Genomic DNA, 27,323 nt, shown 5'->3' on the forward strand with positions numbered 1-27,323 from the left:
TTTTACTTTGAAGAAAAACAAACAGTGAAAGCATATGTGCAACATCTGATGAAAAAAGGATTTCATTCTAAACAGTCTCTGTACAAAACTCATTAATGTAACATTAAATGTGAAGACTTGTCTAGCATTTTAAGGATAATTTCACTCATTTTAGTTTATTTATAATTTCTGACACAGTTTATTTAACATATTCTAATCTTTAAATCACCATGTGTACTAAACTAATATATTAAATCTGTCTTTTCAATGGCATTTTGCAATAAATATCTACAGCAGCTGTTAAAGGCAATTAGCATATGAAGTTTGCATCAAATGTAACACCTAATATAGAAAGATAATACAGCTGGATATTGATAACTTGAAAATTTCATGAAAACAGGTCAGTTCTTCTTAATCAGATGCCTGAGACTACAAGTATATTTTTGTAGAAAAGTCTAAATGTATGTGTTATTATATCCAATATCTGAAATCTAAGCAACTAATATACTGTGCAAATTATTAAATAAAAGTAAACATGTTTTTCCTTAAAGTAATTTTAAATATGCTGGATATTCATCATCTCCCACTGGAAGAACTTGCTCAATTTCTATTTTTCCATTTCAAGACTAGATGTTGATAAGTAACTAAAATTTATTAGTTACCTAGTCAGGGAAGAAATACATATGTTCCAGTTCAATTGTATTGGCTACATAAAGTGTAGGCCTCTGGAATGCAGCAGATTAAATTTCAGCTTCTAACTAAAAGGATGAATTCAATATTAAACTACAGGTTATGTATTAAGACGGTAGTTTTTGGAAGCAGACACACTTCGATTTCAATCTTGACCCTGCCTCTTACATAAAGACGGTAATCTTGGACAAGTCACTTACTTTCTCTAATCCTACATGCCTTATCTGAATTATAAATAATAATAGCTAAATCATAGGGATACTGTATAAACAAAATTAAATGAGTTATTATATATAAATAACAGCATAGTAATGGTGCTTTGACTTAGACTCCCCTTTAAAAAAAACACCACAATTACTCATTTTAATCACAGTAATATAGCACATAATTTAAAAAGTCAAATGCCACTAAAATGCATATATACTGTATATACCCAAAACCAGCAGCCCCTTTCTTACCCTTTTCCATACTCTGCTCGGCCTACCCAGAGACATTCACTTGCAACCTTCCTTATTATATTTCCTGGCATTCATCTCCAAATCCCATACATTTTATATATACAGCTTTCTCCTAAAACATCACATTTAGATATTATCTACTTATTATATAGATAATATATATTCAAATTCAGTGTGACCTCCAAATTAAAACAGCAGGATCATTTAAAAAATGACGTCTGTTAAACTCATACATTGAAAAGAACATATAGGAGAAACCATTTCTCTCTTAGGAGCCTATATAGTCCAAGTCAATGGTAACCTGTTGACTCAGAGGTCTCTATTCCTCAGAGTATAAATATGAAATGGTTTCATTTTTTCCAATAACTGCACTTAACTCTCCTGTGTGGAATCTCCTTTCCCACATGGTTAAGTGTGGCAGACTGCGTGCATTAATCTCAATTTTCCCCCTATATTCCTTTTGGTAGTACCTTCCCACACTGACTCTGAGCTTGGCCCCTATGAAAAACTCAAGTAGAGGTCCCAAGAAGTGCTTGAGTATTCCTACCTTCTTTCTTTGGACCCTTGCCACCACCATGAGAACACGCTCAGGCCAGCCTGTTGGAACACAGAGCCAAGCCAGATCATCCTAGCAGAGGCCATCTTAGTCCAGTCAGCTCCCAGACAACCCTCAGCCGATTGAAGTTGTATAAGCAAGCCCTGCAGGCATCAACCGAGCCTGTCACACATCAGCAGAATGGGTCCAGCCAATTTGTAGGCTTCTGAGAATTAATAAATGGTTGTTGTTTCAAACCACAAAGTTTGGTAATGGTTTATTATGCAGCAATACCTAACTGATCCTTAAACAACAAGCTGATTCCAGTCTATAGCTTTTTAGATGCTGTCAGTTATTATAACTCTATCCTTCAGATAATTAAAACTCAATATTATTATTATTGTTGTTCTTTTTAAGACTTCAGACTCAAAAGCAATTTGAAGCTCTTTCCTTCCAGTAGTTCAACCCCCACTCTCTGCAGTTTGGAATAGAGAAATGAAGCAGGGCCTTGCTCAGGAAAACTTCCTATCACTCACTACTTTTTCCAGTAATGACTTGAGAACTGAAAGTGGGAACGAGGGTCATCGGTTGTTTAACAGGGTGCAGTCATAGCCTTCTCTTTGTTTGCTGTTGCTTCTCTGGCTCACATGGACTGGGCATCCATGTCCTAGCATCTGGCAGGCATGCAGCTGCTAGCTCCCTCTTGGAGTGATCTTAAGGGCTCTTCAGAAGATCCTGCAGTTAGTACACCCCCTGGAATATTTTACCTGGACTATGCAGTCAACATCCACCCTCTACGACTACCAAGGTCTCTTTACCTCTTGGCTAACAGCCTTCTTGAAAAGGACAATGGAAAAACAGGCCACGCCTAGCTACTCTCTGAAGTGAGAGCATCAAATAGATTAAACAGTGTCCTCTGCCCCCAATATCACTCTCAATTTTGTTTAGTCCTGCTCCAACAGAAAGGGCAGATCAGCAAGTCCAGTGCTAAGCAAATGCTCAACTAGGCAATGAAATGACCTCCCTACTGAAGGCACCCATACTTGTTACAATTGCTTCTTTGGAGAAGGAAGGGAGGCTTTGGGGGGAAAGGGGGATGGGAATAGTTTCTCATTACTAACTCTGCACTTCTCTGTTGAGTCTTATTCTCATATTGGGGTGGGGTGAAGGATCCCAGTCCTTCAGGAATGGTTCCTCAGAACTGTCTCCTCTCCGCAGGCAGGTTGCTGGCCCCAGTGGCTACTAGATTATTCATAGCAATCCAAATATAGAAAAGTAGTTACTTAGAGTCTTTTGTCTCCAGCTTGGGGCTTTAGCTGAAATTCTAGAACAAGATAAAAAGGTCCCACTCAACACGCTGTTACATGGTTATTTTAAAATCTAAAGTCTGCATTAAATTCTACTATACTGCATATCATTATAGAAAAATTCCATTTTTACAGAAATACCAGTTTTATTAAAAAAGACTGCCCTGAAGAGGTTATTTGAATGTTACTTATTAACTTTTTATGTAAATTTTATGGTGTTTTCATAAATCCTAGCTCATTAATTAAGGGATAGAAGAAGAACACTGAGTTTTTAAAAAATTTCTCATATTTTTCCAAATAAAACTTTTTGTTCAATAAAATTCTCCAGAAAAATTGTGAAACTTTTTCTGAAAAATCAGATATTCAGTCATTCATGTAACAAATATTTGTGTACCTACCTTACACCCAGTGATATTCTAGTTGCTTTGGGCATATCAATAAACAAAATAAGCCCTGGCTGTGTGGCTCAATTGGTTGGAGCATCATCTCATGCAACAAAAGGATGCTGGTTCAATTCCCAGTCAAGACACATACGTAGGTTGCAGGTTCAAGCCCCAGTCAAGGTGTGTATGTGAGGTGACTGATCAATGTTTCTCTCTCCCTCCCTCCCTCTTTCTAAAAATCCATGAGAAGATATCATTGAGTGAGGATTGAAAAAAAAATACTTGTCCTTATAGATTAAGAAGGAAAAAAAGAGACAGTAAGAATAAACAGAATAAATAAGTAAATTAAAGAGCATCTTAGAGATGAATAGTAGTATGAGAAACATAAAAAGTAGTGAGGCTAGAACTGCTGAGTAGGATGGTCAGGAGACCCCAACATGAAGGTGACATATGAGCAAACACATGAAGGATGTGGGGAGGAGAAGAGGGGTTAGTCATATCAGGAAGAAGAGTGTTCTAGACAGCAGAGAGGCCAGCCAATTCAGAGGCCCCTGGGCCGGAGTGTTTGTCTGGTATGTTTGAAGAACAGCATGGAAGTCAGTGTGCCTGGTCAGTTGTGAAGGAAATGAAAGGAAACTAAAGGTGAATAAGAGTTGATGATGGTTTGCACCAGGGTGGTAGCAAGGGAAATGATGAGAAATGGTCTGATTCTGGATATTATGAGGTGGAGGAAACAGGGTGGCTGAATGGATTGGGTGTAAGGTGTGAGATAAATACAGAAGTTAAGGATAACTCCAGTAGCTTGAACAATTGGAAAAACGGAGTTTCTCTGTCTATTGAGAGAAGGTTAATTTGGATGGAGTTGGGTAAGCATCTTTGGGAGGGGGGAGATTAGGAGTTTAATTTTGGACTTGTTGACTTTAGGATCTAAGTGGGGACATCAAAGTAGAAATGTCAAATAAGAACTTGACCTTATGAGTCTGGAATTCAAGAGAGAAGTCTGGGCAGGGAATATACAATTGGGAGTAATTGGCATTTGATAGAATTTAAATGATGACACCACAGTCCTGAGAATAGCTAGAGAAGAGAATAAGACATAGGACAGCCTGAGCACTAGTATTATGAGGTTGTGGGGGGGAATAAAACAGCAAAAGAGACTGAAAAGGAGTGAAGAGTAATATAGGCAGTAAACTAAGAGAATGAGGACACCAAATGAAGGAAATATATATATATATATATATGAATGGTCAATCCTGTCAAACACAACTAAAAGATCAAAGTTACCAATGAACTTAATAGTAGTAGCAATGAATTTAGAGGTTACTGGTAGTATTATGTAATAATATTGGGCCCATTGGGTCATTCCACTAAAAAGGAATTTTACTATTTAATGAAAATTTTTCTACAACTAGGTTTTTAAAAACTAGTTAATGACCACTTATTTCAAACAATATATTATACAATGAAATAAAATACAATAAAACGTATTTACAAAAATAAAAAGCCTGCCAGAACTCCTTGAAGTTTATATAATTTTAACTCAATTAAGCAAATTCATATAAAGGGCTCACTATGCTAAGCACCAAGGACTTAAAAGCAAGGATATAGAAACAAAATTCCCTGCGGTAAAGGAGCTTTCAGACTATTATGGGGAATCAGACAAGTACACTGATAATCACTATATAGAACTGTGCAGTCAGTTTTATAGACATACAGAGGAGGAGCATCTAAGCCAAACTTGGGGTCAGGGTTGCCTATCTGAAGGATAAATTTAATCTTCAAAATATATGTAGTGATTATGGGCAAAAGACTCAATCATACAAATGAAGGTTCCAACTAAATAATAAACATATTAAAAGGTACACAAATAAACTAGTTTTCAGGAAAATACAAATTAAAATCATTATGTGGCTTCAGTAGGAAGGACTTTAAATCTTCCTCTCCAAAAAAACAACCATTTCAGGGACCTGGCAATCTACCAAAGCCAAATAGCATATTAAGAAGCACTTATTCATAAAACACTGTTGAAATTCGGGTAAGAACAGTGGGAGTCTGTGGCTCTGCTGACTGGGGCCACTGCCATCCCTCCCTGGTGGTCAGTGTGGGGGCTCTCCCTGGACCACAGGCTGGGACACCTTCATGGCCAGACAGGCTCAATTGATCTGGAGCCCAACGTGAAAATATGTTGTCCAGCAGCAGTGCCAGTAGCAAGTCTGAGGAAGCCATCTCTGTTGGGTCAAGCAACGAACCAGCAACAAAACCAGAAACTTAACAGTGAGATCCTGGAAGTGAGAGATCTACAGAGAGGCTTCAACTCTGCAAACAACCCTGGCTGCCTTCCACCCACATGCATTGGGGAAACCATCCTGTCCCCATATCCTGGGTGGTGACACATGCAGAGAGGACATAGCAGGGCAGACTAGAAGAAACCTGTCTGAACTTCGAATGTACGTAATGGAATTGAGAGTGAATATGGAATTAATATGTTAAATACAGTTATATTACTTTACCCATTCACTTTGGCAGTAATTATACAATGAGTTGTTGAAAGTAATGATTTTTATTTCAAAAGTAAATACTAAATATTTACTTAATGCTTAGATTCTTTGTTAAAATTTAGTGATGATTTTAAGGTTTACCAAAAGCAATAGACATTTCCCACTGGTTTCTTAGGTATAATGCTGCTCTATGTGAGTAACAAATACATTTGGTGGTTTGAAATATTTAATTTTTCCTTAATTTTTATTCTTTTTCCTTTAGCTTATTTAATTTTTTTTTTACATATCCCTGTATTAGTAATCCTTTTTAGAGAGGTTGTGAGTATGTTGCTGCTACTAGTTTTTGAATAATGTTTAAGCTACCTACTGTGAGTTAATGAAATATCATTTCTGGACCCAAATGTCACTAGATAAAGATTAAATATATTGTGTTCATATAGTCTCTTGATTAGACTAACGTAGTTCTGTGGGGTTTTTTGTTTTTTTAGTTTATCTTTGGAGATTAGGAGAAAAATGCACTTAGAGCAGCATGCTGTGTTTTTGTAATAAACATTGAGTCATAGTCAGTTACACTAGATTTTTCATTCATAATTTATTGTGTTATGATATGATTTGTCTTAAGCATATGCAAATCTTAAGCAATCATCACAAGAAGAACAGGTTGTATCACTTGTAAATTTAATATTTTAATGCCATTTTTAAAGATTATCAAGAGTATCAGAGAAAGGAAAGCTATAATACTTTATAAATTTATACATTAAAATTTAAATAATGATAGTAATTATGTACTTTTAACAACTAAAAGCACATTCCTGCCTAACAATAATATTTGGGGACAGGTTGACAGGCTGTTTTCAAAAAGCCTTGTAGGAAGTTTTTTCCACTGGTGAGTTTATCAAGCCCAGAATCTGACCCTCAGTATCAGATAGACTGGAATGGAGCTGTCTCTCAAAGAAAGATCCACATCAAGCAATGACAAAGGAGATATCTACATAGATATATATCAGAATCCAATTACTAATTTATACTAACTGTAAATAGAATTGTCAAATGAACTGGAATGCTCCTGTCATCCTGATGATTCATTTTTGTTTTTAGATGGGCAAATCACAATAGTGTGAGCACAGAATGAGTACAAATTCTCATGAGTAGTTGCATGGATAAAATATTTAATGGCATAATCTAAGAGTGACATCATACATCTTGCTCTGCAGTAGGCACAGTCTTACCATTGAGGCCAAGTTGTTTAAAATTTGTAGGGTAAGAATCTCTCTCTTTAAATAGTGTAATAGACACTGCTCCATTACAATGTTTCCTTCACTCATTTTTTTTAAAGTTTTTTTAAAATATATATATTTTTTAATTTCAGAGAGGAAGGAAGAGGGAGAGAAACATCAATGATGGGAAAGAATCATTGATCAGCTGCCTTCTGCACGCCCCACAATGAGGATGGATTGAGCCCACAACCTGGGCATGTGCCCTAACAGGGAATCGAACTGCGACCTCATGGTTCATAGGTCAAAGCTCAACCACTGAGTCATACCCACCAGGCTTCTTAAATTTTAATGACTCACTACTCTCTCTTTGGTTGCCATCAGATTGCAGTCTAATCTTGTAGACTGGGAAGCCATGTTCTCTCTCTCTCTCTCTCTCTCTCTCTCTCTCTCTCTCTCTCTCTCTCTCTCTTTCCCAGGTAATTTGCCTAACTGTTCTGACCTATTATGAGTTAATATTATGCTTGCACTTAGAAAATGCTTATTTCTAAAGCCTAAGAGAAGGCCTCCAACTACAGACATTATTATGATCGTGAATGTTTGTAAAAATGGGAAAAAAATCACACTAACCTAGTACAATTGTGGTTGTTTTGCTGAATTTCCCTCATATGTAAGCTTTCATTTTTAGGTACTCTTAATTAGATAAGCAAGTGTTGCTATATTTCTCAATTGGGATTTCAATGGTAGTTCTTTTAAATTATAAATTTGGAGGGAAATTACATATCTACAACACTGTCCTCTCTTTTATGTACACAATACCCATTCACTTTTAAAATTTATTTTGCTAGGTATATTTTGTAACTGATTACCTAAGTGAATTGTCTTAGTACTTCTAGTACTTTTTAAAATAATTCTTTGGTGCTTTCCATGTCATCTGACATAATGAAAATATGCCTTCTTTTTCAATATTTATATTCGTCAGATTGGATTAGTTATAATTTCTAAAACAAATTGAGTGCTACAGCAGCAATTGCATGTATTTTTGTTTTGCAGCATCTTTTTATGCCCATGACACTCATATAAGTATATATAGGGCAGACATATTTTCTTCATTCTGTATCAAGATAACTGAAATAAATAAATAAACATAGGCACCAACGTAACAACTGACTTGGCCAAATTTGATCGAGGACTGGAGCAAGAACCCAGGTCTTTGGACTGCTACAGTCCCATATTTCCATATACTCCTTATTTTTTCCTAAACAATAGATTTTACACAAAGTTTAATTACATAAGCAATCTCATAGATTTGAGTTCTGTTTGACCTCAAGCTCCACATGATCAAAACTGAACTTATCATCTTTCAACCTCCTATTAGTTGAGTTCTTTGTTTTACTAAAGGGCTCCACCATCCTTCTGGCTCAGGCCATAAACCTGAAGGCTTTTACTCCTCTCTCCTCGATACTTAGACCTAATGGATTATTCTATCAGTTTATTCACCTTTAAAAATCTCTCCAATTGGCTTACATCTGCATCCTCTGCCCTATTTTCCCATTGCCATTGTCTTGGTTCACGCCATTATTTCTGCTTTCTGTCTCTAATCTTGCCTTCTGCCAATCTGCCTTTCCTCCTGCCAAAGCAATCTTATAAAATGCAATTCCAATCCATTATAGCCTGGTTAAAATCCTATAGTGATTCTCCATTATTTCAGGATATAGTTCACGTTCCTTAGCTAAGCATACACAGCTCATGACTAAAAATGATGTACTCTTTTGAGTCTGGCTTCTGTCTCTCAAAATTACATTTATGCATAGCTTTATGGTCAACGATTGGTCAGAAGCTATGCTTAAACATCTTGAGCCAGAAAAAAATACTGAAAAAACAAAAACAAAAAAAGCCTGGTCCTTAATCCTAGATAGAGATGCAGTCCTCCTCCTCACTTCTTTATCTTACCATTAATTTTTTAAGGAAATTGAGTCAGTTGTCCTTTAGATTTCTAGATTTTTCTATTTGCTTCCTGTGGTGACAATTAACTGGGTCCTGCATCACTTAAGTTCCTTAATTGATTCTATTCAGGTTCAACATTTTGGGCAAGAATACTTCATAGATTACATGCTCTGTGATTCATGCTATAAAACTTCAGAAAGCATATAATATCTGGATGCCCTGTTTTTAGTAACTCCAAGATTGAGCACGAGGTTCAGGTGATGATAGCTCAAGCCCTCCTCTGCAACCTTTCATTTAATGGTTCCATCCACTGATTATTGTTGCCTACTTCATTTCACTAGGGATTGAAAAGTGGTGTTTTTTTTTTTAAATTCTATCATCTTTTCTATGTTTTATCAGATAAAACTCTAAAAAAAAAAAAAAGACCTTTTAAAATCAAATTAGGCTATTTATTTGGTTACCATGTAATATAGTACATGTAAGAAAGACAAGAAAAATGATCATTTCTTTCTTTCTAACAATTTTCAGAACAAGGAGTTGATGTCCTAGATACTTTCAATGATGGTCAATGAGTTAGGTTTGGAGACTGTTCTAGTTCTCTCTCTCTCACCCATGGATTTTTTAAGATAGTATATATATTTCTATATATCTATATATAAAAGTTAGGAGGTTAAGACCTCCTATTTTGAGGGTGACCCAATATTACAGTAATACATTAAAATGGTAGAATCTCTTTATTCCATCTGTCTTTAAGAATAAAGCAAGACTTTCCTATAGTTTTCTAAAAACTTAACTACATTTTCATTTATAGCATTATTCTATGAAAGACACTGAATATTTCAAACAACTAGCTAAAAATTATAACCATAATATGGCTTAAACTGTGCTAAACTCTTTCAATGCAAATCTCATTTAACCTACACAATAACCTAATTAGGTGGGTATTATCTGTATCCCTATCTATATATATAAAAGGCTAAGTGACCATCCAACCATCCAACCAGCCGGTAGGTATGACACGCACTGACTGCCAGGGGGCAGACACTCAATGCAGTAGCTGCTGAGCTGCAGTGACTTGGCAGTAGCGGTTCTCCGGTGACACACCCCGGAACCAGAGAGGGGGGAACCCAATCCCCACAGGCCAGGCTGAGGGATCCCACCTGAAGGAGGGACCCCACTCACTCCACAGATGCCCTCCGAGCCCCGGCGCCATCCCACATGCGGCCGGCCAGTGAAGGGACCACGGGAGGTTGGCTCCAGGAGTGTCCAGCTCATCACTCCCAGTCACCTTCTAATTAATTTCCTTTGTGCACTGGGCCTCTAGTTTTATAGATTACAAAATGAAGTTTAGAGACATTAAGTAATTTGTCCAATATCCAGATAGTAAATGTTAGAGCAGGAATTTGTATCCAGGTACACCTAATTCTGAAGCCCATGCTCTTAATAAAAATCATTAATTTCAGACAGACCGTCATGTTAAATAATAGCTCACAATGAGAGTATGGAAATGTTGGTAGTAAAGAAATAAGAACTATCCTGCCCAGATACCAACAGCATCAAACCCCACTGAAAAATAATGATTTAGAAGTGTTTTCCCATTCTGCATGCCTCCAGATATAAAAATTAGAACTGTTTTGACTACTTTTAGAAACTGCTTTCTTTATAATTTTTTAAAAATTATTACATGTTTCATTAATTCACTCTGTTTTTCTTATCAACTTTGCAGGAAAAAAATGATGTTTTGTCTTATCTATAAAGTTGAATTATACCAATTCTCTAAATATTGTTGCAATTCTTTCTATATTAAAAAATAAAATGAATAGTGCCAAAGTGATTTATGAGCAAAACTGAATGTGAGTAGTAATATGTGTACTCTTTAAAGGAGCCTCTATATATCGCAATAAACAAGATTCTTTTTAAAAATAACTTCCAGGGCAGATGGAGGGACTACAAAAGTGTACAAGGGACCTTTTGGGGTGATGGATATATTCACTTTCTTGACTGTGTTGAAGGTTCACAGGTCTATACATGTCAAAACTTATCCATTATATACTTTAAATATGTTTTCCAATTGTACTTCCATACAGCTATTTTTTTTAATAGAAGTCATCAACTTCTATTTAAAAAATAGCCCTCCTTATTATGCATTATTAGCCCCCATTTTGTGCACTACTGGCATGTTGCGTTTGGTCCTCACTGTGTTTTAAAAATATATTTTTTAATTATTTGCCAACATTTAAAATTTTAGAAATTTCTCCCCCCAAATCCTTTTACTTTTTTGGGGAAGGTCACGTAATCCAAGGGCCCAGGTTTCCAACTCGGCAACAGGCCAAGCACTGTGGTCAGCCACAGACCACAGGACTCAGTGTCCATGTTGTGTCCCTGGCAGCTTCATCCACTTACTTACCACACCTGATCTCTTCGTAGTAGAGTTTTGACTTTGCAGTCCTTACCTTAAGGCTACAGCGATCTCCTCCCAACAGCATTTTGTTTTGTTTTTATACTATCTATGGGCTCACCCCTACATTAAAAAGAACAATCCTTAATTAAAAGTGCAATTCCTACCCCAAAGGGTAGGAAATTTTCCTAACTTAGCAAACAGTGGCAGCAAACAAGAAGTTATACACAGCCATACCCATCCCTGAAGCAGAGTCCAAAACAAGAATGTAAACAAATCCTGGAAACTGGTTTGTGAGGAACTAGTTTCAACAAATTTAGTTGAAGAAGCTTCTGACAGATATAATTTCCCTCCAGGAGATCTTCCCCTCAACACATACAGACACACAAATGCAGTCTAGTCCCAGCTCCCTCCCTAACCTTCCTCTCCCTCATTCTGCTAGGTCACAGAAATGGTAACAGGAATCTATATCATTCTGTCTCCAGCTTAAGATAAAAGAAAAATTCTTCTTTAGGAAACCTGGTGAAAAGAGAAAGTTCCCAAGGACTAACCACACAAATTACTATAGGTCAAAAGGGGTCTTAAACAAGGTGGGTGGGTGGGAAGAGATCAACCAAAGAACTTGTATGCACATATGCATAACCCATGGACACAGACAACAGGGTGGTGAAAGCCTGGGGGTTGGGGGTGGGGGTGGGCTAGAAGGGGTCAATAGGGGAAAAAGAGGGACATATGTAATACTTTCAACAACAAAGATTAAAAATAAAAAAAGAAAAGGGGTCTGAAACCTTTACTCATTAAATGAATAAACAACCAACAACCAATAATTTTATTAATTATTATATATCAGAAGTATTAATATTAAGTTCAGGATGAAGACAAAGAGAACTTTTATCACTATTACTTAACATTTTCTAACCAATTCATAAAATAATAGAGAAAAATATTACAAATAAGGCAACAAAAAATTTCACTTGCATATGATCTCACTCTACCTATAAGATTACAGGGAAATCACTGAAAAATTATGAAGACTATGAATTATGAAATCAGTGATTGAATAGTTACTAAATTAATATACAAAAATTAGCAGTTCTTTAACATATATATATACACATATATATACATATATATACATACACACATATATACATACATATATGTGTACATATATATGTGTGTGTATGTGTGTGTGTGTGTGTGTATATATATGTGTGTGTGTGTGTACATATATATATATATATATATATATATATATATATATATAAAACCCTAATATGCAAATAGACCTAACGGTGGAACAACCAAACAACTGAACAACAACCGGTCGCTATGACGTGCGCTGACCACTAGGGGGTAGGGGCCATGCATGGAACATGGTGGGCATAGGCAGCTGGCGACAGAGTGTGGAACATGGCAGGTGTCGGCCACGGCGGGATGGTGGAGCAGGTGAGCAGGGATGCCAGACCAAGATGGGGCTCCGGTCACTGACATCAGGGCGAGCCTCTGGTGGTTACTGAAAATTCTTTGCTCCTGCGCGCCATGGTCCCACCCGGCACTTGCACCAGCTGCTGGCACCAGCCTCACTCGCACCCACTGCCAGTGCCCGGCTCTAACACTGATCACTTGGCACCATCAGCAGGTGCGAGTGGCAGCTGCTGGCCCTGATCACCCCTGAGGGCTTTTCCACCTCCCCCTGATCCTAAGGGGCAATTAGAACAGCAGCCGCCACTCGTACCCACTGACAGCGCTGGCCCCTCTTGCACCCGCTGCTAGCGCCAGCCCCAATTGCTCCGTGCAGTCAGCAGGTGCGAGCAGGGCCGATGCCGTCAGCGTGTGGGAAGAACAGGGCTGCCAGCAGACAGGGGACCAGGGGCTGTGGTGGGAAGGGCCGGGCGGGGGTGCAGAGGATGGGCTGAGACCTGCCCCTGTGCCCACTGCAGCCTCACGGCCCACAGTTCCTTTCAAGGTGCACGAATTCATGCACTGGGCCCCTAGTATGTCAATAATAATCATAGAAGAAATCTATAATAATAAAAGGGTAATATGCTAATTAGACCTGACAGCCAAACAACCTTCTAGATGTCATTCCGGACATCCTTCCAGACTAAGCCACAGAGATGGGGGCCGAGATAGAGGTGGTTAGGGGTGATCAGGCAGGCAGGTAAGCAGTTAGGGGTGATTAGGCAGGCAGGCAGAGGCGGTTGGGGCAATCAGGCAGGCAGGCAGGCAGGCAAGCGAGCAGTTAGGGGTGATCAGGCAGGCAGGCAGAGTGGTTAGGGGCGATCAGGCAGGCAGGCAGAGTGGTTAGGGGTGATCAGGCAGGCAGGCAGAATGGTTAGGGGCGATCAGGCAGGCAGGCAGTGGTTAGGGGTGATCAGGCAGGTGGGTGAGTGGTTAGGAGCCAGTAGTCCTGGATTGCAAGAGGGATGTCCAACTGCCGGTTTAGGCCCAATCCCTGCCTAAACCGGCAGTCAGACATCTCCTGAGGGGTCCCAGATTGTAAGAGGGTGCAGGCTAGGCTGAGGGACACCCCCACCCCCGTGCATGAATTTTGTGCACTGGGCCTCTAGTAATATGAATAAAAATACAAACACAATAGCAAACAAAATTATAAAATAGGAACAAAAATTAATAAAGGGTGCCAGGAAGGTCATGTTATCCTGGAGCAGGAGATGCCCTAGGGGTGTGTGGACTGTCCTGTCCCTAACTGAGATAGTGGAGCTGGACTCTACCACACCTCTGAACCATCCCATGAGCCACCCTGTCAAAACTGAGCTGACATATAACCCAAGAAGAAATTATGGCTTCTCTCCCCAGTGATACTCTAGACCCGATCAAGACCTGCATTTCCCTGGCCTAGTTCTGAATCATAGGAATCAGCTTAAAATGGTTCATGTTTGGCAGAGTGCAGATAGGAAACACAGCCATTCTGCAGAGAATCGAGATTCATCACTTTTTCAGGAATCAGATAAGGTGTCAAGTAGAGAAAACTTATTCTCTAAGAACTGAAGCTTTCAAGGAACTGAAAAAGCTTTTGACAGAGAACCTTACTAACTATATGTGTGAAAATAAATGAGTATATAGACCTTTTGACTATTATTGAGTAGAACCAAAAGAATGTTTTGAAATGTGTTTATACTATTTAAAAATTCCCAATTTATCAACAATAAAAATAAAGAAACAAAACAAAACAAAAAAATCCTAATTAGTACAGTCCTCAATATTTCAGATTTTGTGATTGACTGTGGTTTGGTTTCAGGATTAGCTTTTCATTCTCTGGGCAAAAATAGTTTCCTAAGAAAATTAATAGTATAAACAAATGGTTTGAAGCACCACAGAAGCATTTGTTTATATTCAGATAATTAATATGCTAAGCATTCTTATCTTATTAAATTAAAGCAAGTCACCTAAAGACTTTTCTAGATAATACTTCATTAGCCTAATTATAATGAGTACATATAGTTGAAGTAATACAATGGACATCTGTTTTAAAATAGTCTTCAATTTAAGCCCTTTACTGAATCAAGCTAGCTTTCATACATTAGTTTTAATTACTAAGGGTTTACATGGGAAAAATAAAGAACTAAAGAAAACTCCATCAAAACGGGAAATAAAATTTTCTGTTCTTACCTTTGAAGTTCTCCATTCCCAACCATCACCTATCTGCTGTGAATGTTTGATGAATTCTGCACAATAATGCTGGAATGTTTTTTCTCCAAAAAATTCATCTTCTTCCATACTAAATGATAACTGCAATATAAAAATTAAGTATTAACTATACAGAAATGGAAAAAAAATATATAGCTCTTGCTTTATACGAACTCATCTATAATAATAAAAGCATAATATGCAAATTGACTGAACGGACAAACACAGAACGACCATCCAGACAACCACGCTATGACATGTACTGGCACCTGGCCAGCCAAGGCAGGTGCTATGCTATTGTCAGGGGGCCCCACCATTGCCCCATGATTGCCCTGCAGAGAGAGCCCCAGGCCATCAGCTGGCAGGGCAATCAATCAGAGGGCTCCGCGATCACCCCAAGCCACCTTCTGCAGGGCGATCGATCAGGGGGGCTCTGTAATCGATCGCCCTGCAGATGGAGGCCCAGGCCACCAGCCAGCAGGGCGATAGATCGGGGGAGGCTCCATGATTGCCCCAAAGAGGCAAGCCCAGGCCACCCTCTGCGGGGCAATCGATCAGGGGGGGTTCCTCGATTGCCCCAAAGAGGGAAGCCCAGGCCACTGAACAGCGGGCTGCAGCAGATGGGCAGGGCCTCCCTCTGCTGGGTGATCGAGGAACTCCCGGACTGTGAGAGGGCGCAGGCCGGGTGAGGGACCCCACCACCACCACCACTGAGTGCATGAATTTCCTGCACCGGGGCTCTAGTATTGTAATAAAGGGAGATAAGCCATAAAAATAACCAACCTCCATTCAACCAACTTTGCCATATGTCTATTCCCTCTATAAAAATTACCAATATCTACAGCATTCTGATCATGAAGCAATCTCTACTCCCCTCAGTAGAGGGTATGTTCACAAACCACATTCTTGTATTATAAATATACTTTAATGAAATGCTACACTAACCAAACCAATAAAATGTAATTTAAAAACAAAGACAACTGTTATTTCTAAGATTTAATGCCTTGGAAAGACTTTACAAAAGTAAATCTTCATTGGAAAAACAGACTACTATTGTACTAGATATGGATAATTCAACTGAAAATTAGTAGTGGGAAAAGCATACAAATCTAGGATTCTATACTCAGATTGCTGCTAAAGTGGCTTAAGTTCTTTCATTTAAAGTTAAACTTTCATGTAGACCAAAAAGCTAGAGGATACATTCTGGGTTCAGCTTAATCAAGAATGAACAATGAATTCTAATCAAGTACCCATACTCAAAGGAAGTGCCTTGGTCATATATGAAAAAAGTGGCAAACGAATATCTTTATATGTTTTAAGTTGAAATAAAATGTTTTAAGTATGCATGTATTTTTAACATAAAAGTAATATTCTTTTTTAATTTAATAAAAGATTCATCAGAATAAAGAAAAATAAAATATTATTGGCATAAATGAATCTTTACAGAAATTTATAAATTCTACTCTTCTGTAGCATATAAACATTAAGCAGGAAGTAATTTAAATGTTTCTTAGCATTTTCTTTTATATCAAATTCCTTGCTTATCCATAAATATTTTGCATGTATTATTTTTAATAACTTTATTTTAATCAAGTTATTCAATTAACTGCTCAACTCTCAATTCTGATAGCACTGGAAAAGAGAATTTCTATTTAAAGTCTATACAACAATGAAGATATGCACAGGTTATAGTAGGCACATGAAGGATCCTCCACAAAGGAGGGATGGTGTGGGAGTGTGTGTCATGCAAGAGTTTGGACTATTTCCATAGGAAGCAAAGAATCAGACCTTAGAGCTGAAAAGGTCAGAATAATAAATCATTGGAGGCTCTGTGGAGGATGATCTGAGGGACACAAGCCTGAAAGCAAGAAGAGTTAAAAGCTGTTGTAGTAATCTGGATGAGAGGTCAAAAGGATCTAAACCCAGGCAATGAAAGAATTCAGGAAGAATATGCATTTTAAGTTATGGAGAGAAGCCAAGATCAATTTAAGATATTTGGAAGTCATCTTATAAAAGAGACCAATGAAATCACCCAGCTAGAATGAATATAGCAGATTCTTAATATGGCTTCTGGTGGATCATGAAAGTTTATACTAAATTTTGAATGTATATGCTCTATATTTTCCGCTTGGGTCACTGGGGGGCGTGGCCAGCCTGCAAACCATGACAGGCCCCTCGCCCAGGCCATCCCACGCCCCAAGGGAACCCCCACTCTGATCTGGGACACCCTTCAGGGCAAACCAGCTGGCCCCCACCCAAGCACCAGGCCTCTATCCTATCTAATAAAAGAGTAATATGCAGATTGACCATCACTCCAATACACAAGATGGCTGCCCCCATGTGGTCAAATATCCTGCCCCCATGTGGACACAAGATGGCCACCACAAGATGGCCAGCAGGGGAGGGCAGTTGTGGGTGATCAGGCCAGGAGGGGAGGGACCAGGCCTGCAAGGGAGGGCAGTTGGGGGCGATCAAGCTTGCAGGGGAGGGCAGTTAGGGGTCACCAGGCCAGCAGAGGAGGGAAGTTGGGGGCAAACAGGCTGGCAGGGGAGCAGTTAAACATCAATCAGGCTGGCATGGGAGTGGTTAGGGGGTGATCAGGCTGGCAGGCAGAAGCGGTTAGGGGCAATCAGGAAGGCAGGCAGGCGAGCAGTTGGGAGCCAGTAGTCCTGGATTGTGAGAGGGATGTCTGACTGTCCGGTGGGATCAGGCCTAAATGGGCAGTCAGACATCCCTCAAGGGGTCCCAGATTGGAGAGGGTGCAGGCTGGGCTGAGGGACAACAGCCCCCCCCATGCACGAATTTCGTGCACCGGGCCTCTAGTGAATAAATAAATTTGTAAATGCCTGAAGAATACCCAAGTTATGATATCTAGCAGGCATATTGACATGGACCTGGAACTTAGAAAATTTTTTTTAAAATATGGGCTGAAAACATTAATTGTAAATCAACATTATACAGATTACAGAAAACACCTTCAATCACTCAGTGAGAGGATACAGAACCTGAATAGGAAAAAATGAAATCATACAGACAGAAATGGTTTTGCCAACTATATAATGACCCTGACATATATTGAAAGATATTCAATCAAAGAAAAATCACATTTAATTCATAAAGAAAACGAATATACCTTGGAATATTTTATAAATGTCAAGCAAACCCTCACTTAATAACAAAAGTGAACTATGTAAAAACATTACATTCCCTAAGCCCTCCACTTGAGTTTTACTGGGCTGTTCAAAATGTTACTTGAAACATAAAATTTTACTCAGTTGCCATAGTTTATTTCATTAACAGCATTGCCACTAGCAAGATGAGTAAACATCAAAGCACCAATTAATATTTGTTTGAATACTTTTAAAATTATCTAAGGACTAGGCTTATAACTTGATTACAAAATTAGGAACTACCATATTAAAATGACATCCATCTCAATTCAAATCATTGCAATGTGCCATAATAAAATATTACTGAATAATTATTGTCTCTTTGCTCAAGTAAGAATACTTCACCTCATTAAAATAAAAATATAACCCTGGCCAGTGTGACTCAGTTGGTTAAGTGTTGTCCTATGTACAGATCCCGATAGGGGCACATGTTCAGGTTGCAGGTTCAATCTGTAGTTGGGGCAGGTGCAGGAGGCAACCAATCGATATTTCTCTCTCTCTCTCTCTCTCTCTCCCTTCCTCTCTCTCTAAACAAAATCAATTAAAAAACACACACCCATATTTTAAATAAATAAGTCATAAAAAATATAATGTGATCAACATTTTTATATTTACTTTTCAAGTTGTAATGCTCTCTAGTCCTCTATCAAGTTCATAGACTAGTAGAGACAGAAATTAGAATCTTAAAACTTCCTATTATGAGATGGCTTAAATTATGGTCAAAATGGAAATAACCACAACTGCAGGTTATTAAGGAATAATGGCAAAAACAATCCTTAATTTGCAAATGAAAAATCTTAGATGTGAACTGCCCATGTTTCCAGACTTAAGCTATCCTAAATTTAGACTAGAGGTGACAACAGAATACAAGTAAACTCTCAGTTAAAAAGGCGAATTTTAATTCTCATCTCATCCTAAACAATGAACTTCTCATTTCTTCTTATAAGTAAAAGTTAAAAATAAGTCAGGGCTGTTTCCTGTCATAAAGTATAAGTTGTTAATACATCTATTTTGCTTGAGTTTCAGTCTTACTGAACAACTGTTTGGGTTTTTTCTTCTTCTTTTTTATCTTTTTAAGCTTAACCAATCAAAACCTTTCTTTAGCTGCTTCAGCAGAGACTACAGATTGGGAAAATAATTTTTTTCCCCACCAACTGAAAGCAGTCTTTCTAAAATACTGGTTAGCCCTACACTAGATAGTGTGAAGAAGCTTATTCTGCTGCTATTAAATATATCTTTTCAGAAAAGCAGCCCCAGTAAATTCTAACATGGTGTATAATCATTGTTCAAATGATCCTTTTTAATTAAAAACAGCTTTTTTTCACTACCATGTTCCACATTTTTTATGTGATTTTTAATCTAATGTGTGGAAAACTGATACTTTTTTTTTTGGTTGGAGACATTTCTTTTGATGAGTCCATAAATCACTGTGTATCAGAGTCATAATGAGATTAAAACACTTTAAGAAATAGAACTAAATTTCCCCAGAACTTAAGATCATTTATAAAAATGTGATTATCACTGAACATACTATGATACTTTAACACATTAAAAATCATTTTTAGCTAATATAAGTAAGCCACTTCCTCTGTACTTGTCCTTCCCTGCCACAATTTTACATTATTATAACTTTAGATTTAGATTCTTACCTAACAAAGCATACAATTACTAGCTGGAAGGTAAGCTCGACCCATCGCCTTTATGAGAATTTGGCTGGAATTCATTTAATTAGTTAATCACTTACCTAGCAAGGTCTTTGGGCAATGGTCCTCAAATATTAGACAGCCAAGAGGCACCCAGGGTACAAATTTATATGTGGAATCCTAGGCCCCGACCAGGATTACCTGATTTTGAAGGCCCGAAATAAGCATTTATAATTAGCCTCAGAAATACGTTTGAGGAGGAATAATGCTAGAAAACTGAGGGGGGAAAAATGGATCATTTTGTTGAGGCTAGTGAAAGGGCGGGGCACAGCGGGCATGGCCAGGTAATCTAATAAATAAGAAAGTAGCAAAAGGGAGGACGTGTGTTCAGTCATGACAGCAGCTGAACAGCAGGCTCAGTGTTCCCTCCTTGCCTTCCCACTGAAACATATAAAGCAAGTCAAAGTTTAAATGAGATTGTACCTGGACTGGAATTAAAGGATTTTTACTGGTGGCTGAATTTGCTATGACCTCTGCAGCTAGAGCTCCAATTAGGAAGAGGGTACAAAGGCCAGCAGTTAAATGTGGCAATTTGGCCTGGCCAGCGTGGCTCAATGGCTGAGTGTTGATCTATGAACCAGGAGGTCAGGATTTGATTCCAGGTCAGCGTATGCCCAGGATGCAGGCTGGATCCCCTGTGGGGGGCATGCAGGAGGCAGCCAATCAATGATTCTCTCTCATCATTGATGTTTCTATCTGTCTTCCCCCTTCCTTTCTCTCTGAAATCAGTATTTTATATATATATATATATTTTATTTTATTTTATTATTATTTTTTTTTAATGTGGCAATTTGACCTAAGGCATTCTGGAACCAGAGCCTGGACCCTAGAGGAGTTATATTTCAGATAATCCTTGAATTATAAGACGATAATGAAAGACAGAGACACAATACATAAAGGGATGAGGAGGATTAGTGGAGTAGGGATGGGCAGTGAACCTAGGAACAGGTTGAAATGAGGCAGAGTAGACAGGTAAACAGTGTAACTGGGGAGTATAGATTAAAAAATACAAGAAAAGTGTGGGGGAGGAGGGCAGTTTATAAATAGCATTAAAACTCTAAAGAGATTTCATTTAAGTAGTGAGCAGGAAACTATTGTAGGTTCTTCAGCTCAGAAGAGACAATAAAAGAGTTTTCTCTGAAAGTTATTACATGTCAGTGATAACTTCATATTAGTAAGTTCTCTTCCTGGGTCCCTGTAGGAGATCAAGCACTTCAAGGTCTGGGGTGCCAGATACATTAGTGGAGACTCTGATTCTGCATAGCTGTTGAGCAACCTTTGCCTAATCTGGATGCTCTGAGGTAGGGTTTATTCTCCATTCCTCTACTATTCCATTGTTTTATACTCAGCCTGCTTTGCACCTGAAGACATACATCTGTTTTCAAGGGATAATCACCAAATAATTTCCCTGGCATTTTGTTTGTATGGTACTCTATGTGTGTGATTTCAACACTACCTCTACAGTCCCAAAACACATCTCTAGACTTCAAAGATATTCATAATCAAATCAAACCCAGTCTTAAATAATCTACTTATATGAACTTTACTCTACTTGATCTCCCTAAGGAGTTGCTATCTTTCTCTGAAACGTACAAGCATTGGGAATTGCTATCAATTTATAATTTGTAACAAAACATTATGCCCAGTTTGATGCCTCATTCTGTAGCTAAATCTTAGTAAACCTTATCCTAAATAAAGAGGAAAGGGAAGTGGGGAGAAGAGAAAAGGGGGGAGGCGAAATCCTATCTAATAAAAGAGTAATATGCAAATTGACCATCACTCCAACACACAAGATGGCTGCCCCCATGTGGTCAAAGATGGCTGCCCCCATGTGGACACAAAATGGCCGCCACAAGATGGCTAGCAGGGGAGGGCAGTTGGGAGGGACCAGGCCTGCAAGGGAGGGCAGTTGCGGGGGGGACCAGGCCTGCAGGGGATCACAGTTGTAGGCGATCAGGCCAGCAGGGGAGGGAAGTTGTGAGGGACCAGGCCTGCAAGTGAAGGCAGTTGTGGGCAATCAAGCCTGCAGGGTAGGGCAGATAGGGGTGACCAGGCTGGCAGAGGAGGGAAGTTGGGGGCGACCGGGCCTGCAGGAAAGGGCAGTTGGGGGGGACCCAGGCCTGCAGGGGAGGGCAGTTAGGGATGACCAGGACTGCAGGGGAGGGCAGTTAGGGGCAATCGGGCTGGCAGGGGAGCAGTTAGGCATCAATCAGGCTGGCAGGGGAGTGGTTAGGGGGTGATCAGGCTGGCAGGCAGAAGTGGTTAGGGGCAATCAGGAAGGAAGGCAGGCAGGTGAGCAGTTGGGAGCCAGCAGTTCTGGATTGTGAGAGGGATGTCCCAGATTGGAGAGGGTGCAGGCTGGGCTGAGGGACACACAGCCCCTGTGTACCAATTTCATGCACCGGGCCTCTAGTAATTTTATTACAGTCTATAGCCAAATGAACCCAGTTCAGAACTATTGGGAACTGTTTCCACTAGTTTCCTCCATTAAACTATCAATAACAATTCTTAAACCTTGTCATTGAAAGACTTTAATTTGGATTTCTCCATACTCAGCACTTTTTTGTCAAGTTTTCCTTTTGTAAATGTTTACTCTTGTCCATATTTGACCCTGCAGAAGCAAGAAGGGCCCTATGATGTAGTTAGTACAACACAGGGCCTGTGTTTTCCAATCCTGCAAAGTACAAACTTAAGCTTTTGCCACTAAGGAGTGGAAACCATTGTCAAACTGTATTTTTAAAAACTTAGACACATGACTCATAAAAATAAAGTGAACCTATGGTAAAGATTTATTGAATTTACCATGAAGGAACAAGCTGAATGGTAAATATCATTACAAAATCTTGTAATAAAACCACAACCTTCAGGAGCACTTTTTCTCCCAATCGGAAATAATTTGCATCTCAATTATACTCCCCCCAAAAATGTAACTCCACAGCCTGGGCCCTAATCAATATGATGTCAAGCCTTGTCTCAGTGGTTAGAGCGTCTGCACACCAGAGGGTCGAGGGTTCAATTCCCGGTCAAGGGCATGTACCTGGGTTACTATTTGGAGTGTGTGGGAGGCAACCAATCCAACTCACATGGATATTTCTCTTTCTCTCTCTCTCTCTCTCTCTCTCTCTCTCTCTCTCTCTCTCTCCTCCCTCTCTTCTACTCTCTCTGAAAAGCAATGGGAAAAAGTATCCTCAGGTGAGGATTAACAACAACAAAAAAATGTGTTCCTGCAAGTAAAAGTATAGTTCCCTAGATACCGAATTCATCCTCAGGTGGTTCTGTTAGACAAGACTCCATTTTGACTTTGAAAAGACATGGAGCTATTATCCCTTTGCCTTTTCTGACATGCTTTTACTTTTTAGCATAATAAATGTTTCTATAAATCAGTTAACTATTTCTATACCCCTCCCTCCCCCATCGCGATTTCAGATACTATGAGTAGCTAGGTTTCTTGGGAGAGAAAATAAATATCGGTGATAAATTATTCCTCCTGATAGTGAATGTGGAACCCCTTCCCGTTTCTTGGCCGCAGTCACTGCCTGTGGTTTCATGAACACCCTCTGTTTCAAGGTTGCAGGGATGGAGACTCGCCGTCCCCGCGCAGGCTTTACACACAGGGCACAGCCACCTCCGGGCGACCCGGGAGGGGGCGGCACGGCCCCCACCCCCCCCCTCCCTCCCTCCGCACCCGCAGCTGGCGCCCGGGCTGCGGGACAGCGGGGACCAGGCCTGCGCGGGACCAGAGGGAGCCCCTTCCCCGGCCTTTTGTTCAGGGCTGGGCCGCTCCCCGCCCACCCGCACCCGCACCCGCCTTCCTCCCGGTCCCGGGAGCGCAGCGAGGCCGGCGGGCAGCAGCGCCGGGCAGCGGCCCAGCAGGGGCTGTGGGAATACTCACCCCGCTCCGCCGGCCCCGACCCGCCGCCCGGCCACGAGGGCGGGGCCGCGGGGCGGGGGAGGGGAGGGGAGCGGGGCGAAGGACCCAGCGCCGGGCCAGCAGCCGCCCGCCGGCCGCCTCGGGGAGGAGAGGGAGAGGGCTGGGCCCCCGGGAGCCACTGGGGTGGCGGCGGCGGAGCCGAGCCATCGGGGAGGGAGGCTCACCAGGGGAGGCGCCGAGCCCTCCCCCTCTCCCTCCGCCGCCACCGCCGCGGGCGACCGAGCGGGAGCATGCGCGCTGCGCCTCCCGCGGGCCGTGGGGCCTGCCTCGCCCCAGCCGCTGGGGGACCCTTTGCACGGGCGGGGGGGGGGGTGTGGAGGGGGGGGGTGACCTCCGTGCTGCCCGCGACCACTGCCGCCAAGTCCCCGCCCGGGAACCCGAGGGCGGCTGTCCCCTGTGCGCAACACAAAGGCGGCCACTAACGGAGGCGGGGAGCCAGCCGGAGCCAGGGGGAGGGGTGCCCGCGCCTCCAAGGCCTCTGCACACTCTCCTCCAAAAATAGCCGAAGGCCTGGAACAGAAAGGGTGACCATGGGAGAGCGGGGAGAGCCAGGACAGGCCCGAGCGGTGCAGGGCCGCTCGCAGCTCTCCGAAGAGCTCGGAGGAGCGGCCAGCTGACCGCGCTCTCTGCAAAGGGCTCCAGTGCCCGCCGGGAGCCCGGCCCAGGCAGCCTGCCCACCCCCTTACAACCGCAGGACCGAGTGGAAGGCAGGAATCCGGGGACTGACAGTGGTACCATCTGCGACACATAACTCAGAAAGAAAAAAATATATATATATATCTAGCAGCAGGATAAATGGAGGGAAACCGTGGGATAGAGAAACACTAGTGAAAGATGTAGGAGAATTAAAGGTGATCAAACTGAAACACGGCAAATGCAACAGCAGACATCTGAGGGGAAACTAGCATCTGCTCCCTTTAACACAGCAGCATGAAACTTGTGTGAAAAGTAAAGAGTAAACAGGCAAGGAAGTGAAAGGAAAACTGCCTTCAAATGTAGGGGACTCTGATGCACTATTTTTGTTATTTCCTGTGAGCCTATAATTATTTCAAAATAAAAAGGTCTTGCAAGGGGACAGAACACTGAGGAGTGGTGACCAGGGGAAAGGGCTGACCAAAAAGAAGCCTGAGGAAATTGGGGGGGGTGGGGGGGATGGAACTGTCCTATATCTTTATTGTGTTAGTGATTACACCACTGTTTTGTTTACCACACTCATAAAACGATAGATTTTACTGTATGTAAAATAGTTTTAAACTCAAAATGATACTGCTAGTAAAGGTGAATTTCCTAACATGTTGCAGCAACTGTGGATATAAATCAGGTATTTTGTGATCAATATGGAAATAAAAATTGTGTTTTAGGACCATAAATTTGTACCACATTCCTTAGCTTAGAACTTGTCTTATTTGATGATTCTAATGTAGAGAAAATTTTATTGCCAAACTTACATCTTTATGTGTTAAAAAGAAACAACAGACCCAAGATGGAGTCACTTTTGCTAAGCCCCACCAAGACTTAATACCTAACTAAGGGCGGTTTTAAATCAGTCTGGAATTTCCCTGGTCCGCACCAGTGAGGTAATCTGCCTGATAAAACTCCCTGCCTTCCACGATGGGAAGGTAACCTTGCTGAAATGACCCACTCTTTTAACTTCCTTGTCCGGCCCTCTTTCTGGCTACAAAAACCTTTCATTTTGTGCAGCTCAGAGAGCCCCTCTAGTGTGCTAGATGGAATGCTGCCCAATTCACCACTCACTTAATAAAGCCAATTAGATCTCCACATTTACTGAGTTGAGTTTTGTCCTTTAACATATGGAATTTAACATTTTGGGAAATTATAGGTTTCATTTGATTTTTAGTAGTAGACATATGTACTTACAATACATAAAGCCAGGGACTTTGGTACTCAGGGATTCGAACATTTGTATGAAAAAAGCCATGGAGGACTGTCAATTTTTAATGACAATCTATAATTCGATAAGTATCTGTGCTTCCTAAGAAAAAAGTTTTAGAAATTTTCTGAGCGTTACTGAAAATTAGTTGTAAAAGTCGATGGCAAAGGATAAAGTTAATACAGAATCTCAACAACGTGGTGTTATCGCTAATAATGAACAGCAGTGGGGTTGTATAGCTACACTGGTATTTTGAGGATCCTATTCTTGATGGCCCATTTTGTACTGTGAAGAGAATAGCATGTTTCAGGAAATAATCCATTTGAACTGCCTGAATAAAGGTTGACATGTTTTAGTAAATTTTAATGTTTACTCTGGCTTTGTTTATAATATTCTTGGTTAGACACTTTTTTTTGGAGCATTTGAGGACATTTGGGGACTATAACTTACGCTTTAAATTTGTCAAGGGAATGCAGTGTTTCCAAAGGAATACTCTGCCGGGGGGGTGATCTGACATTACTCAGGATGCTTGTTTTTTCCCTCTGGACTCTGTTGGGAGGACCCTATTTTCCTTTATTTGGGGAGGTTTAGAGAAAAACTATGCATGTCTAAAGCAAATCCTCCCATGTTGCTAGATTCTAGCCTTGCCCATTGCCTTTGAACTGTTTGCTGTTCATTAAAGTTGTAATAATAGATATGTAACTTCTGTCCTATCTGGTAGTGATTATAATTGACTTCCCCATCCTACCTGTGGAAAAATCACTTCTGCCCCATTTTGCCTGGTTTCCTCATATTATGTGGACAAAACGAATTATTTAACATGGGTTTATATTTGCACAAAAATCATGATTTTATTTTTTTCAATCATATTTTAATAGAGTCCTGGCAATTTGTACATAGAAATAAATTCGCACTGTAGACTTTCAGTCCCAAGTCTCTCTGACGTGTCCAGTACTTCTGAAAAGAAAGGCAGTCTGGGATCTTTGGAGGCAGAAGAGGACAGTTGCCAGGCAAACTGAAATCTTGAACAAGATGGTGTGAGGCCCAAGAAGAAGTAAATAAGAGAATAGATCAATAGCAAACTGTCTGTGATAATAGCATGTGCAATACCTTTGGCCGGTGTGGGGGTAAAAAAAAGAGTCCAACAGGGTATTTGCAGCACCCTGTATCCAGAATCTATTGATTTGGAAAGCAATAGGTGGAGAATAGAGAAGTGACTACAGAATCTCATAAGCTCTTCAAAATTTTTGGTTCAGACACTCTGTACTCTAGGCCCCAAGTTAGATTTCTTAGAACTATGCAGCAAGATGCCCTCCCCTGAAAGTCTGTCCTCTCACCAGCCAGAGAAGAATAAACCAGGAGGGTGATAAGAACACCGTACATACCCAGGGTCTCCCAAGAATGTCCTTGCTCAAAAATGACCTGTTTTCTCTAATGTTGTACGGCTATCTTTACTGATCAGGAATTAATTCTGATTGCAGGATTCACTGTATATTGATATTGTTGTGTTGTAATGATGTTTTTCATTAAGACAGTTTAGTCTGCAGCTCCGGAAACCTTTGTGCATA

At 40.4% G+C, this 27,323-nt stretch overlaps 1 protein-coding gene across 4 annotated transcripts in view; it reads right to left on the minus strand.

Annotated features, from left to right (window-relative positions):
• ATG10 (autophagy related 10) overlaps window positions 1-27,323 on the minus strand; it is a 278,991-nt gene that overhangs the window by 167,626 nt on the left and 84,042 nt on the right. The window contains exons 1-2 of one of the 4 annotated variants that reach the window (XM_054715102.1): window positions 23,826-24,016; window positions 15,043-15,162 (exon numbers count right to left, since the gene is read on the minus strand). In XM_054715102.1, coding sequence (XP_054571077.1) covers window positions 15,043-15,162; window positions 23,826-24,011 — 306 coding nt within the window. In that variant the 5' untranslated portion in view covers window positions 24,012-24,016. Of the gene's footprint in view, window positions 1-15,042; window positions 15,163-16,848; window positions 16,866-23,825; window positions 24,017-27,323 lie in introns of those variants that run through there. The other 3 variants (XM_008162000.3, XM_054715104.1, XM_054715103.1) reach the window with 3 other exon arrangements.

This window comes from Eptesicus fuscus, chromosome 4 (genome assembly GCF_027574615.1).
Source record: "Eptesicus fuscus isolate TK198812 chromosome 4, DD_ASM_mEF_20220401, whole genome shotgun sequence".
NCBI classification, from domain to species: Eukaryota; Metazoa; Chordata; class Mammalia; order Chiroptera; family Vespertilionidae; genus Eptesicus; species Eptesicus fuscus.